Source organism: Dryobates pubescens, chromosome 13, assembly GCF_014839835.1.
Source record: "Dryobates pubescens isolate bDryPub1 chromosome 13, bDryPub1.pri, whole genome shotgun sequence".
In the NCBI taxonomy this organism is placed as follows: domain Eukaryota; kingdom Metazoa; phylum Chordata; class Aves; order Piciformes; family Picidae; genus Dryobates; species Dryobates pubescens.
In genome coordinates, this window is record NC_071624.1 from 8,892,113 (window position 1) to 8,907,701 (window position 15,589).

The 15,589-nt window shown below is 44.9% G+C and overlaps 1 protein-coding gene across 1 annotated transcript in view; it reads right to left on the bottom strand.

The window, feature by feature from the left end:
* The window catches only part of FARP2 (FERM, ARH/RhoGEF and pleckstrin domain protein 2), a 78,811-nt gene that overhangs the window by 22,912 nt on the left and 40,310 nt on the right, over nucleotides 1-15,589 (bottom strand). The window contains exons 8-13 of the mRNA XM_054167097.1: nucleotides 14,995-15,142; nucleotides 14,038-14,127; nucleotides 13,500-13,663; nucleotides 12,942-13,010; nucleotides 11,823-11,880; nucleotides 10,873-11,113 (exon numbers count right to left, since the gene is read on the bottom strand). Of these exons, the coding sequence (XP_054023072.1) occupies nucleotides 10,873-11,113; nucleotides 11,823-11,880; nucleotides 12,942-13,010; nucleotides 13,500-13,663; nucleotides 14,038-14,127; nucleotides 14,995-15,142 (770 nt within the window). The remainder of the gene's footprint in view (nucleotides 1-10,872; nucleotides 11,114-11,822; nucleotides 11,881-12,941; nucleotides 13,011-13,499; nucleotides 13,664-14,037; nucleotides 14,128-14,994; nucleotides 15,143-15,589) is intronic.

Consider the following 15,589-nt stretch of genomic DNA (forward strand, 5'->3'; position numbering starts at 1 on the left):
CTGCTCTAGCTGAGCACAGCCATACTGGAGCAGCTTCGTTTCTGCCCCAGCATTTTCTGCATTCCTACTGCTTTTCATAGCAGCATAGCAAAGCAACAGCTTCTGGTGTTTGTTTCACCTCCACAGGGACAAGAGTAAACTCTTTTCCATGGCAGGGATGCTGAAACAGCAGCTTCAAACCAAGCCAGAAGCTTACAGGGGTAAGGAGCTTCTTTAAATCCTTGGAATTTAACACAAAGTAGTGGCACTTCCCAGATTTTGCAACTTGAACTGCTTCTGGACAGACCAAAGGTTCAGGGGAGCAAAAGGGATATACCTTGTGAGACACAGACTCCACTGCCTGCTCATTTTCACTGAGTTCTGGTTTTTATCATCTCCAACAGCAGAAGCTGGCCATTAAATTCATGTCAAACGCTTGCTCATTCGTATCTGATAGCAAGAGCCCCACTGCCCAGAGCCAGAGGGCCTGAGGACAACGAGAGGCACATTCAGCTCCTTGAGAAGCCTGAAACAATGAGCAGAACTCAGGGAGGTGGTTGAATCCCCATCTCCCTATGTGTTTAAAAGACACAGAGATGTGGTGCCGAGGGACATGTTTTGGAACCAGACTTGGTAGAGTTAATGGGTGGACTTGATGATCTTAAAGGTCTTTTCCAACCCAAACAATTCTAACTCAAGATGCTGAAGCCTTCCTCCAAGCCTGGGAGAGGGCAGACAGAGATGTCTAGTGCATCTCCAGGGACAGGAGCGCCCTTCCTCTGCACACCAACAGCTGGAGGAGGACACTCTGGAGCCTGCTGTTTGTTTCCCTAAGATGAAAATAATAAAGAACCCAGGAAGGAGCTGTTCCAGCTGCAGCTTTTAGTATCTGTCAACTCAAATGGTAAATTCTGCAGAGGGACTTTCCCAGGTTCCTGTGACTTCTGCAATCTGCCTTTTCTAGAAAGGCCTCTGAAGTATCAGGGAGCAGCTCAGGTTAGCTTTTGGGATCACATTTGTTTCAATGACTGATACAAACTCCATTCATTGGTGTATGTTGGCAGGTGACACTACAAGCAGGTACTGAAATTTTCACTCCTGTAATCCAACAGCATTTCTCCACTCGAGCAGCAAGAAGGCAGCTCCCAGTCAAGCAGGTGAGAAGAGCAATTCTCTATTCTGGGGAAGGATCCATGCAATGGTCAGAGCAGCCATGGCTGCTTTCAACAGCTGTTCAAAGGAGAAAATCCCTTAAGATTAGGTATAAATCACAGAACGACAGGTTGGAAGGGACCCTAAGGATGATCTGGTCCAACCTTTCTAGGTGATGGTGTAGTTGAAATGAGCTGACCCAGCACCCTGTCAAGCTGAGTCTTCAAACTGTCCAACAGAGGGGACTCCACTGCTTCCCTTGGGAGATGATTCCAATGTCTGGCTGTTCTCATGGGGAAACTTTTCTGGAGTCCAATGGGAATCTCCCCAGCAGCAGCTTGTCCCCATTGCTCTTAGTATTTTCCATGGGACTCCTTGTAAAAAGGGAGTCTCCATTCTCCTGGTAGTCACCCTTAGTGTACTGGTCCATGGTAACAAGGTCTTCCCCAAGCCTTCTCTCCTTGCACAAACCCAGCTCTCTCAGCCTTCCTTCACTGGTGCAAAGATCAATGATTTATGCTGACATCAAACCCTGATGTGCCAAAGTCTTCCCTGCCCCGCAAGCAGCAGCATCCTCCAGGTGTACTAAAAGGGACTGCTCTTGGAGAGAGATGTTTCCATGTTGCAGCATTCTGCATGGAGAAGAAATTTGTCCTCTGCATGTTAACAACCATCCCAAATTCAGGAGCCTTGCTGTAGGCAGGAGTCAGGGTTTCCACACAACGACACAGTGAGCGCTCAGGGCTGCAAACCAGACCCTCACAGACAGGACAGCACTCTGTAGGTGACTAGTTCCTGCTTTCACAACACACACAAGTGCACTTCACTCAATGCAAGACCAAAAGGTGTCAGGCTGGTGTAATATGCCTCATCCTCAAAGATCTTTAAGAATACTAATACCTCTTAGTAGATTCCACCATGTAGTTATAACCACGTACCCTCAAGCAAACCAAACCAGCTTCATAAAAAGACCAGCATGCATTTGATGGAGAAAAAAAAAAACTTACTCAGTGTCACTACAAAGCATTGTAAAAGCTCTGTAGTTTGCATGACCACAGCTATGGAGCTGAGTGAGGACACCAGCCTTATCTGTCACACCTACTGTACAACATTGTCCAACCAGTTTATTATTATTGTTTGTGCTACCTTCTGTCGAGGTATAACCCCACAAAAGCCTCTAATATATACAACTATGACTGACTACTAAAGTTTGTCCACTCTGCTTTGTACTGAGAGGATCTTCAGTGTACACAGATGTGAAGGTTCATGCTCGAATTTGGAAGAGAAACGTGTTTAGAGCATTACACAAAAGCAGTCACGGGAAGTTCATTAGAGGATTACAGAGCAGCTCCTGTAGCCATGACCTTACCTTGTGTTTTCTTCAAGAGCACTCAAATCCCAGCCCTCTCACTGCCATTATCACACTTAACACACAATTGTTTTCTCTTTTTTTTTCCCCCTCAGTACATCTGTTTAGTGTCCAATATCCCAAATCCATTATTTGCCTTGCAGTACAAATCCATTCTTATTTACCTCTGCAATAGAGCAGAGGCCTTCTCTAACCTGCCAGCCATTTTGCAGGGAAGACATTTCTTTACCCCTTGCAAACTGCAAAGCTATGGGTCAGGGAGGAAAATGTGGGGAAGCCACCACCTGATGTCAATCAGCAATGCAAGAGAGAGAGAGAGAGAGAGCAAGGAAGCAAGCACACAGCAGCCAGGTGTGAAGTCTGACTTGTAATTTACTACGTTAGCATAAACCAGTTTGGGGTCCACTTTAGGGACAGCAGCAGGTGACACACTAGGGAAATGAAACCACCTTCCTGATCAAGCTTTGAGAGTAAAAAGAAACTGATACACAAAAAATTACAACTATTTTCTGGGAGGGAAAAAAAAACAACCCAAACAAACAGACAAAAAAAACAAAACAAAGAAACAAAGAGAATCACAAAAGGTAAGGAAAAAGGGGGAAAAAAAGGAGAACAAGCTGCTAGATTATATCCTGGGCTGCCTCAAAAGAAGTGTGACCACAGGATGAGGGAGGTGAATCTGCCCCTCTACTCTGCTCTGGTGAGACCCCATCTGCAGGGGTACATCAAGAGGAGTGTGGCAAGCAGAGCAAGAGAGGTGATTGTGCCCCTTCACTCTGCTCTGGTGAGACCTCACCTTGAATACTGCATCCAGTTCTGGTGTCCCCACCAAAAGGAGGACATGGAATTGCTGGTGGGTTCAAAATGAAGTCAAATCCAATTCTCCCCAATAATGCCTCTGTGCAGAAATGCAAAATGGTTTTAGGAAGGGGTGTTTTCAGCAAATTAACAAGAGACAAATAAATCATCAAATTAAACTAACCCAGAAACCTGCTCAGTAGTAGTACTCAGTACTACTGCCTTTTAAAAGCAAATGTTTATGTGATGCAGGAAAAGAGGATTTACCCACACACTGGTCATTGATTCCTGAGGAGAAACTTCAGCCTGGAGAACAAGCAGGCACCTCCAGCCCCTTGCAATAAAGGACAAGCTTCCAATAACAGCAAACATGCAGGAGAGAGTTTGAGGGACAGGCTCAAGTTTAAAAGACAACATGTCTCCACCAGAAGGATCATTCCTGTAACGAAACCTGAATTTCTGCTCCCATCTGTAAAGCCAAGCAAAAGCTCTGCACAAAACAGCAATTTGAAAACCACACAGCAGGATTTGCCCCAGTTGGGCTCTACTTTTAACAAAGCAGCACAGGAGGAAAACTGCCTGGAGAAGCCTGATAATAAAACTCTAAGATGCCTTGGCTAGGAGAACAAACATTTATTCTATTTCAAACACAAAGGTAACAAAAAAAAAATGAAGCTAAAAAGCCCATGTTGTAATTTATAGAAAAGTTTTCCTTATTTTATTGCATAAACAATTAAAAATGATGAATTAGTACAGATCTGTAGGTTGATAACTGGCAATCTCAACAGACACAAAGATATTAACCCCCCGCCCCCCACCCCCGACATGTAAATCAATAAAACATTTCCTGTATAAAAGATAAAGTTCAAGAGATCAGTTAAGAATTTCCAGCCCTCTTTGTTTTCTTCACACAATCCTTTCCTGAAAAGAGTAGCACCTATTGAGCTGGGGAGTCCCTGACCAAGGCAGGCACTGAAAAATGGGGCATTTAGTGTTTCTGACCCAGCCGCAGGGCTGGGGCAGGCTCACGGCTGCCACCTCAGCAGCGGCAGGAGGTTTGGTAAATGGATGGCAACACCTTCCCCACAAATCAGGTTCAGTTAACCCATGCTCCTATTGTGCAACCTGCAAAGCTACAGCTCACCCAGGGGACTAACCCTACCAGCACCCATGGGCAGGTAATCAGGTGGATTCTATGTTAGAGTTCTGGAATGGTAAAGCCTCCCCGTGTCGTGCAGAGCGTACATGTACACCCACGGCATTGTGGCAAGGGCAGTGGAAGAGCTACTGAAAACTACACTGAAGATGGCATTGCTCACTCCATCAACACCTGATCACCAAGGGCTGAGAACTGCTTGCAAAATGACAACAATGGGAATGACTTACCGACAGGTTTGCACCAGAAAGCGTAACATCAGAGGGGCTTTTATTAGTGTCTCCCAAGAAATCTTACCCTCATCCAGACTTGCAACTCAACAAGAACTACCGCCACAGAGTAAGCAAACAAACAAAACCACCCCAAACAAAACAAACCAAAAGCAACACCAAACCACCAATCAAGGAAAAAAAAAAATATTTATAATCATACCCCTTGAAATCAACTACATTTAAATACAGACAGGGAAGAGGAGATCAATACTGGGGATTATCCAGCAACCCTGAAATAACTGGAAATGAAAGAAGAAAGTAGAGAGCAGATCAATGTCTCACCCTATTCTGCCCTAATATCAAATACTTAAGTCCTGGGATATATACAACAGGTACTACTTAAATCATAAGTACTTCAAAAGGCTAGTAATGGTTACTAAGGTTTAGCCTGGTGGTGGCTAGGTCAGAGACTATTCTATGACCTGTGTTTTGTGCAAATTAAAGAGTTCCAGTAACTGCATACGTGAAGGTCAGAGATGCTCTGATAATAGTGCTTTACTGTGGTGTCAAGTAATAAGACAAGGGGCAGTGGACATAAACTGGAACACAGGATGTTCCACTTCAACATGAGGAGAAACTTCCTTCCCGTGAGGGTGCTGGAGCCCTGGAGCGGGCTGCCCAGGGAGGTTGTGGAGTCTCCTTCTCTGGAGGACTTTCAAAACCCCCTGGTTCCTTTGTGACCTGCCCAAGGTGACTGCTTTGGCAGAGGGGGTGGACTTGGTGACCTTCAGAGGTCTCTTCATTCTGTGATTCTATGATTTAATGGATGTGTTTAGGCACAGAGCTGCTGGAAGCGCAAACACACAGGACTACAGGTGCAGATGAAATCATTCACCCAAGACACACATCTCTCAGTGTCTTCCAGTCACACTACAATGCCCAGGTTGAGTACAGCATTAAAGCCATCAGCCAAACACATTTTGAAAAGCCACTAATGGTGACATGCTTCCTGTGGCTGCAAGTGTTTGCTAAACCAAAAGAGAGAAGGGGAGGGATGGACAACAGCCCTGTTCCACTGAAAAGCAGGAGCCATGGCTCTGGCATGCTGCCTTCACTGAGCTACTGCAGCAATGGCTGGTGAAGGCAGTTTGGAGAACAAGCCTGGAAACTCCAGTGGTTCTCCACACTGGCAAAAGATAGCACTAAACCCAGTACCTGGACTAGAAGGATACATACCTATATACAACCCCCAAAGCCTCCCCCAGAGCAGGGCAGGAAGCAAATGTGACAGAACACACCTGCAGAAGGCAGGATAGCAGGGGGAGGAGAGGGCAACCACTCACATGCTACGGACAAGCCAAGGTTTGCACCTAGGCTTTCATCTGCTCCTACCACAGCTCCTGAAATTCTTTCTTCAAGGCAAGCATGTATGGAATACTCAACAAAGATCTTCTGATTTTTCATATATCATATCCCCAGCTTTCATTGCTCAGGGTCTGCAAGGGTCTCAGCTATACAGCTGGCACCAACTCCACATCAGCCAGCCTACTGCTCACCTTCTTGAAGGAAAACTTATGTGCTCAGGAAAAAAACAAACCAGAAAACAGTACCAGAACTAAGTGTTAGTAGTATCAACACTGTGGAAAGAAACCAAAGCAAACTGCAAGGAGGAGCACTGAAAGCTTAGCAGCTTTGCTGGCACCTGGAACATAACCACACCACACAGAAGCTCACCGACTCCTTTACACTGCCCAAAAAGCAACAATACAGAGACACAAAGCCATTCCTTCTCTTACCTTCTCCTGCCACCTCAGGAGACAGCTGAAGGAGAGGAAAATGCCTGGCAGAGCTTTGTTGTTCTAAAACAACTCACAACTGATGCTTGAGTCCACTGCGAAGCACCTCCTGTTCCCTTGCTGCTTTTCTCTCCAGCTCTAGTGGAAAGTGAATCTGAACTCATCCCTCAGGGGGAAATGGTGAAGAACCTTCTCTCATAGCTTTCTTGCTATAATAAAAACTCTACTTACAAACTACATTTTCTTCTCTTTTGTGCCTATCTGGAAAACCAAAAAGAAAACAACAGAGCTAAGCACACAATGATGTCCTCAGAAGCCACATATCCTGGAGTATCAGAATAAGCCCAGAAAGAAACTATGGCAGCTCTATGCTATCAATTAGCAACAGCAAAGATATAAACAGCAGGCAGCAGGGACACAGGCAGCAGCACTGACCTCTCACACTCACGTGGTGTGCAGTCCCAGCAAGGGCACTGCTGTCTAGGTGCTGGCCAGCATCACCTTTGTGCAACCATCCCAAATTCACATCTAGAGGAGTCAGATGATGAGAAGGATGAGTGTTCCTGGTGACACTCATAACTAAAACCTTTATCTGCACAGCTCCTTAGCAGAGTACAGAGCTTCCTCCACCCCATCCTCACCTGTGGATCCACACATCTTGCTCCAAGCTAAAGGACGGAGGTTCTAGTCACTCCCTTTCCTTCAGAAAACAAAAGGGGCACTACAACTTCTTACTACTTCTTCCAAAAAATCCCCAAACCCTGAGCTTTAAAATAGCCTACAGAAGATCCATGTCCCTTCTGCACAATGCAGGAAAAACAGAGAAGAGGCCTTCCAAACTACCTGCAGTGCAGGAGAGCACGTTGGCAAGCCTTCTGTCAGGGTTGCCAAGCATGCTTGTTGAAAATACAGGCAGCTTTTTCCTCAGATCATTTGAAAACGCAAGGAACTTGGTTGGATTTCTTCCCATGTGAAGCAATTCTAACACACTGAGAGAGCATGCTTTTGATGGAGGCACAAAACATGAAGTAGAGGCAGGGGCAGCTAAATAGGAGCAGCTGGATCCTGGTATTTTTTTTAAGGATCAAAGAAATCAACAACCTTTCTCCAAATTTTTCTCTACACATCTTGTCTCCACCACCTCTAAGACAGTTGGGAGACAGAGCTCTGCCTTTTTCCCCCCTTTTTGAAGTTAAATAATACAGTTAGTTGTGGGAAAGAAATCAGACAAGCCACCTAAAACCACCACCCTTAAAGGTATCAGCTTTGGACACAACTGAAGACCTTCTCCAAGTGCCTGTTTAGAAATGGCACATTACACATCCACAACATCATGTCCACAGGCATAAGCAAAGTCACACCAAGAGCCAGAACACACATTCAACAGAAGGAAAAATGAGGCAAAACAACCCCCCTCAGACAGCACTTAACAACAAAAAAGAGCACTCAAACTCCCGGCCATTCCTGGATGTCCAAACTAAACCTTAGGTTCCTTATGGAACAGCAGAGATTCCACTCTGTGGTGGGTTGAAGTTTCCCCCACAGCATTAACTTTTAAGCCAGACCAACTCAGTTTCTGCTTGAAACCTGCAGCTACATTTTAAAGGCATAGCCTAAAACTGCCACACACTCCAACATGGTAAGCAGGACATCAAAGCAAGTGCTGTGAAGAGTAATCACACCTTGGGAAAAACTAAACTGAAGGAAATGATTAGTCTGACTAAAGGAGGTCTGACCTCCTCGTGTTCTATCTGATGTGGAGAGGAATCCCCCTGAAGCTTGAGTTATCAGAGTTTTGAGAAACAATACTAATTTTCAGATGTTTACATGTTTCAGTAAAGAATGAAGGCCTTTTAAGGATCTATCAGGATGACACAAGGATATATCTAGATGACATTTAAGAAAGCTTCTATGGTGTCCCTGTACATGGCAGGGGGGTTGGAACTAGATGATCTTCAAGGTCCCTTCCAACCCAAATCATCCTATGAATAATAAGGAGCATAAAGCTACACTAGGAGCTGTAAGCTGCTTATTTTGGAGGCACTGATTGTACAAATGCTGCAAGGGGCTGGAAACTGGGCCACAGGGAACCCCAAAACCAAATGGCTGAAGATGATGCTTTCCATCACAAGGCTTTGGTCAGGTGTCGTGTGTTTCAAATTCTTGCTTGGACAAAAGCAAAATACTCTAAAAAACCCCAAGAAAAGTACTATTAAGAGATGAAGTTCTGCATTTCACACCTGTAATCCATCAGGTTGGAAGACAAGAAGGACATTTCACCACCTGTACTGTTCCAGCTCAATAAACATTGCTAAATTAGATGTGACCAGTTCCCTCTCTTCCCAACCACACTATTAAGCTTACAGATCAAATCAAGTCTCATGTCAAAGCCACCTAACTAAAATTTCAAAAGCAGGGAAGCCCTAGCTGTTGCCTGCAGCATTCAGCCATTCCTGATCTCAGTTCCTCAGAAAGATCACAGCATTTTTCTGAATGCAGCCCACCCTTTAAAGTTAAAGCTATCACCAGGTTTTTACTCTCACCTGGCTTCCCCAGCTAAAAGGGCACTCTTAGGAATTAATCTCTAAGCAGTTTTATGCAGGGTGATTAAACAAAGCAAATGAAGGGAAGGCAAAAATGCAGTGGGGATGTTTTTAAGAGTCTGTGCAGTGCTGCAGAGCAGAAGAGTACTTGTTTGTTGCTGGACTGCTGAAGGCACTCCTAAGTCAGATACTACAACGATTGTCTTCACAAGAAGTTTTGGTGATTGCTGCTTTCATTTGGTTGCGTGCACATTCCTCCTCCTCCTTAACTACCACCTAGGTTATTTGCTCTTTGAAGTACACCACAGACATGGTGTGCAGGTTGATATTGTAGAACTTGCCTTCACAGCCAATTTGAAGACTGTCCATTTTTTGGTTTTGACTGTGGAAACAAAAACCCACCTCAAAACAAGGACTCTCAGTGCAGGAGAGCAGCTAGATGCAGCTGCTTGTTCACAAGCACGTGGCAAAAAGTGGCTGCTGCACTTTGGGTGCTGGAGGAACAGACTACCATATCAAACCCTGACAGATACACTTCTAGCCAAAGAAGTCCTTCGGTGCATTGCCATTTGTGATGTCTGTGTGAGCCAGCTGATGACATTTAACTTCTCTGCTATCAGTGGGTTTTCCTAAATGCAGTATTTTGAGAACATCACAGCCTGCTACAACACATCCTGGTTGCAGTGTGATGGCACAGAATGCAGCACCAAAGCTAGGATGCTTTGAGAGCAACTGAAGCAAAATAATCATTCTTGTTATGTCATTTAAAATGCAGCCTCTGGATTAGAGTTTTCTTGCTTAAAGTGACCGGCATCGCACCCTTTGGACTTCTAAGCCTGAAGAGTGTAGAGGGATCCATCAGGAAAGTCAGGACTCCCTCAATTGACATGTGCCTTCTCTGCCCAGTCTTCCTGGGTCAGGTTTTTCAGATTATTCTGAAAGTCAAAAGCAAAGTTCTCGCTGGTGGCTTGAGCAAAAGGGTTGCTAAAGAACAGGTTTACATCCAGCGGCGCAGCATTTTCGGAGTCCCAGGAGTCTGTGTCTGTGCTGCTGGAGTCTTCTGTGGTGGTAGGTGGGTAGCTCAGCTGCTCCAGCTGGTCAATGATGTCCGTGAACTGGAAGGCTGAGCTGGACTCCGAGCGGATGGAGTAGGCAGGGAAGTTCACCATGGAGCTGGCCTCCGAGTGGTTGGCGGAGCCGTAGGCGTGCAGGGAGCATGTTCCATTCAGCGGCAGGTTGGTGAGGGAGCTGCTCCCCGAGCGGTTGTTGAGGAGCGAGCTTGTTTCGGATGGGCTCAGCAGACTCTGCATCCTGCTTGCTTGGGCTTTCACCTCAAACAGCTCTGAGGTACCTGATGGTCTGTCGTTGCCATTGAAATCGCTCCCTTCCTCGAATTCAAACTCATCCTCCACGTTCATATCTACAGCTTCGGTGGAGTATCTGTCAGGGCTTGACTGAGCAGAGCCTGCGTGCCGCTGGAGTGGGTCTGCAGCGAAGCCAGGAGACTCTGGCACACGCTTTGAAAAATCAGAGCCCTTCCGCTCTAAGCCACTGTACACATAGGAAAATGCCTCAGACCCCCCAGCGAAAAAGGAAATCTCGGCTGGGTCGTCATCAATGAACTCCTCTGAGACCTGCAACTGGGAATTTGCCAATGGGAAAAGCGGGGCACCCCGACTGCCCTGCTGATGCTTTGGTTCAGCAACAAAAGCACCCGTGGTAAAGTCATCCTCATCATTGTCATTTTTACACACAGCGGCCCTGCTCTCGTCACTGCTCCTCTCTACGTCTAGATCTACACCACAACCACTCTCAACAACAGGACAAGCAGCGTTACAGTTTCCTGCAACACTACCAAACCCAACACCTTGGAGCACGGGAGATCCGGGCTGCTGCATCAGTTTCCTTCCCACTTCTTCTGCTGGCGCTGCAGGGTTTTTTTCTGGAATCCTTGTGTGTGGCACTCGGGGCTCCAATGAGGAAAGGTTGGTTTCTGCAAAGATGGTCAGGACAGGAGCAGAAGCGGACGATGAGTGAACTGAGTGGAAAGGGGCAGCAGCTGAGGCAGGAGACCCAGGGGTTCTCAAACCCTCACTGAATGGGACACTCTAAGAGGGAAAAAACAAAAAGCAGAAACAGACACATGAAAATATTTTTGTAACACATAAAAACAAAGGCAACATCCAGTTCCTGATGCAGAAGGGGTAAGTGCTTCCAAGGAGCTCACAACACAGCAAACCAAACATTGTATACAAAAGCAGATCCAGCAGCCCTAGTAAAAGGCAAGATTTCCACCACCCCCCCTGAATTCTGGTAATTGAATGGAAAATTAAACCCAGGTATTTTATTGCCTGTGCTGAAAAAGCATCCACAAGGGGAAGTAACATAAAATGACAGCAAAATCCCGTGTTGCCTCCTTAAACTCTGACATGTTGAACAAAGACATCCAGTGAAATGTTTGTTTCTTACCACTGACTGTAGAAAGAATCTATACACTCAAGACTTGCACAGAAAGCAGTTAGAGAGTACCTGAAGACAAACTAACCCTCTGAAGTAGTAACATACTAGAAAGTAAAGCAGATTTGCTTCAGTTCAGCTGAACTCTGAAAATATTACTCACTTTAGCCTCCACTGGCTACAGCTATCAGAACTGATACCACCCACAGAAAGAAGAAAAGCTGCAGCAGGGACAAAGATCAAACAGTAAAAGCAACTCCAGACAAACATGTCACTTGGAGCACCTTTCCCTCACTATCACCTCAGGAAGCTGGCTGCCAGCTGCCCTGGCTGCAGTGTAGAGGGTGCTGCAGAACTGACCTGTTTTGGCACGTCTGTGTTGGAAGTGCGAGTGGATGCTCTGGCTCTGCTGTGCCTCCTGCAGAACAGAGAGCATCCTGAGTTTCCAAGACATGAATCAGCCTTCTCCCTTCCCTACTGCCACTCTAGTGGCCAACTGAAACATCTCAAGCTGTGTTTTATCGTGTTCTGTTAATAATTAGGTCAAAATTTTAGCAGCCACAAGAGCTGTAAATTAAGTAAGAAATGCACAGAGAAAGGAATCAAGACAGATTCTTCATACCACTGAAGGAAAACTCAAGAGCAACTTGAGGCAGAAACATATACAGCACACTTGATTTAACAACTTCTTTTGTCATCAGTACAAACATCTACAAATGAATGGCTTCAAAACCAGAATGACTTAATGTGCATCAATTTTACAAGCAATTTACAACTGAGCCAACCCTGTAATCTGTGGGTTAAAAAAAATTCTTTGTGTCACACCCCAAAAAGTGGTATCCTGCGTCACACTCGTGGTTAGATTCATTCCATGTCAACAGCTTACTAGAAAAGCAATCTTTCCTACAGAAAAGCAGCTCAACTGGAGTCCAAGACATAAAAAAACATTAATTAATAGTAGATTAATGCAAGCTATTAAGTTCCTGTAATCTTTCAGGTGAAAGGGGTGTGAAGAGTTTAGACAAGGTGGTTTCGTATCAAAGCAAGTAGAGGACAATTTCATAATGAAAATGTAGATTCTTAATTTAGTGATGTGCTCAGAAATGACTATTTAAGGTCAGACTTGCAGATTTCAAGTTCCCTCACACTGACTGCTTCCATCTCTGCAGTGAGGTACAGACAAGTCCCCATTAAACCTTTGAGACATAGCACTTTTTTAGACGGCTGAGTCACACAGTGCCCACAGACTGTAAAATGCAACACTGAAACTTTCCTAAGCTTCTTTCCAGCAGCACTAAATTACAATGTTTTTTGAAATTCAGCCCAACTACTTCAGACTTGAGGTAGACCTCAGTAACTGAGAAGTCAGCACACGATCATACCTTCTCCAAGTATCACTGAGAAACACTCGCATTTAGGAAATAAGGGCACCATGGAAAGCTCAGCTACATTTCACCTCCCCAAATTAAGGGCACTTACCTCTCATATGGAGTTTTCTTCATCCCACTGTCCTTAATATAATCCACTAGTTGCTTCTGTGTTCGTCCACTGTGAACCCACAAAAGTACAAATGTTATCAGAGAATCATAGAATGGCTTAGGTTGGAAGGGATCTCAGAGATCATTCACTCCAACCTCCCCACCACAGGCAAGGACACCTCTCAGTCGGACTCGGCTGCTTAAGGCCTCATCCAACCTGGCCTTGAATGCCAGCAGGGAGGAGGCATCCACAACCTCTCTGGGCAACCTATTCCAGAGTCTCACTACCCTCATACTGAAGAACTTCTTCCTCAGATCCAGTCTAAACCTCCTCTCCCTCGGCTTCAAACCATTCCCCCTTGTCCTGTCACTAGACACCCTTATGAAAAGTCCCTCTGCAGCCTTCCTGTAGGTTCCTTTCAGGTACTGGAAGGCAGCTATAAGGTTGAGTGAATGAGAATCATAGACAGAATGACTTCAGAATGCTTTTTCCTGTTGATCTTGTCTCCTTAAGATAGAGGGAATTAAGCTTTAATACATCTGTTATGTTTCTCCCTACCTGTATCTGAATGATGACCCTCTGGTGAAGAACACTGCTTTAGCCTTTGGCTTTGGCTGATCAAAGAGCCTAAAGAAGGTGTGATATTCAACACAGATTTTCCAGAAGTTTTTACACTCATCTCTACTTCCCATAAGAAACTCCAGTGTGTCTTGATAGGGGCCCTGGGAATAAAACACGAAACTTAGGTAGCACATAAAACAGCAAGGGAGGAGAAAAGGAGAGTGAAAGAAGTGCCACCAAAAAGGCTGAACTCCTCTAAGATGCAGTACTTTGCTAAGTCTTGGGTTCATTTTTATTCTTCTGTCTTATATTTACACATTTGTGGCTATGCCCAGGAGAAGCTGAGGCTGCCACACAAAACCTTAACATCTAAGACAACAGACACGGGGTGGGAAAAGGTTTTCACGTGAATGATGAAGCCCAGCATTCCCCACTGAAGTTGTTTGATAAAATTCCAAACTCCAGAATTTTTGGCAATAAAATGAAATATATTTTACACTGACCAGCCCACTACTGGAGTAAAACTTACACAGACCTCTGGGTGGAGTTTAATAAGGAATCTTTTCCTCTTGAAGCTAAGTTTCCGGACCTTCGACCAGTTGAATGTATTGATTTTGGTGTTGCCCTGAATTAAAACAGCAACAGTTAAACCCAGTTAAAGAGTGATTCTGGGGAAAGCTGGCAGATGTTTCAGAAGTAAGAGCAGCAAACAAACCTCTGTTGTGAGTATATGAACACATGCATGTGTGTACACACCACCCCCAAACCCTGTTGGGTTTTTATTTCTAGTGACAAAATTCTCTGTGACAGTAACAGCCATTCATCACAACTATCCAAAGTGATTGCCATATTCAGATGAAGGTGCTGGTTAGACAGTTGTTCTCTAGTGCAAAGTGATTAAAACCAAAGGAGTACACTGGTTTTAAGGAAAGTGAAAATAATTCCTACCTAATCTCCAGTCTAAATCTCCTCTCTTCCATCTCAAAGCCATTGCCCCTCATCCTATCACTACAAGCCCTTGTAAATAAATCCCTCCCCAGCTTTCTTGTAGCCCACTTCAGTACTGCAAGGCTGCTGTATGGTCTCTCCAGAGCCTTCTCTTCTCCAGTCTGAACAGCCCCAATTCTGTCAGCCCATCTTTTGATGCTCTCCTTTGTCTACGAAGGACAAACAGACATTGGAATCACCTCCCAAGGGAAGCAGTGGAGTCCCCTCTGTTGGACAGTGTGAAGACTCAGCCTGACAGGGTGCTGGGTCAGCTCATTTCAACTACACCATCACCTAGAAAGGTTAGACCAGATGATCCCTTCCAACCCGTCGCTGTGTGATTTAAAGAGTATTTTGGGTGCTTCAGTGACGCTCCCTTGAACACTAACAATTGATAAATTCGAAAATAATCAGAGATACCAGAAGTGAAAATGAGAGACTGAGTCCTAAGAGCTGCTAATGGAAGGACAGAGCCACACATGCAAGCCCTCCCCCTCCTGCTTACCTGGAACACCAGCACACCCATGTGTGAAACAGCCAGGCTAATTTTGGTACCCTCGCGGTCCGAGGCAAGGTGAAACCTGATGCCATACATCTCCAGTTTGCGAGCAATTTCAAGCACTTGAAAGTCTGATTCAGCAGGAGTTTGACCCCTGTAATGAAGAAGAACGAGAAATAGAGTTTTAAGAACAATCCACTTCTGTAATATTGCCAGGTCAGTGCATTCCAGCCTGAATTCAGGCACTACAGGAGATTTCTTGCTCTCATCTAGTTGAGTAGCTTCACTCCAAGTAAAGTAAAAAAACCACTCCAAGTCAAAAACAGCAACACTCCAAGTAAAGTAAAAAACACTCCAAGTCAAAAAAAAATCCACTCCAAGTAAAGTAAAAACCACTGAAACTTCTGTAATAGAAGCAATATGCAACAGCAGTAGATGACCAATCTAAAATGCACCCCATAGACTGAGGTGACATTAACCAGTTCAGAGATTAACTAGCTCTGAGATTTTCCACTTGAAGAACAATAAGGTTGAACAAGTCCCAGTTTCATCCACGAAGCTCCATCTTCTGCTTGTTTGTACACACATTAAGAAGGTAAAA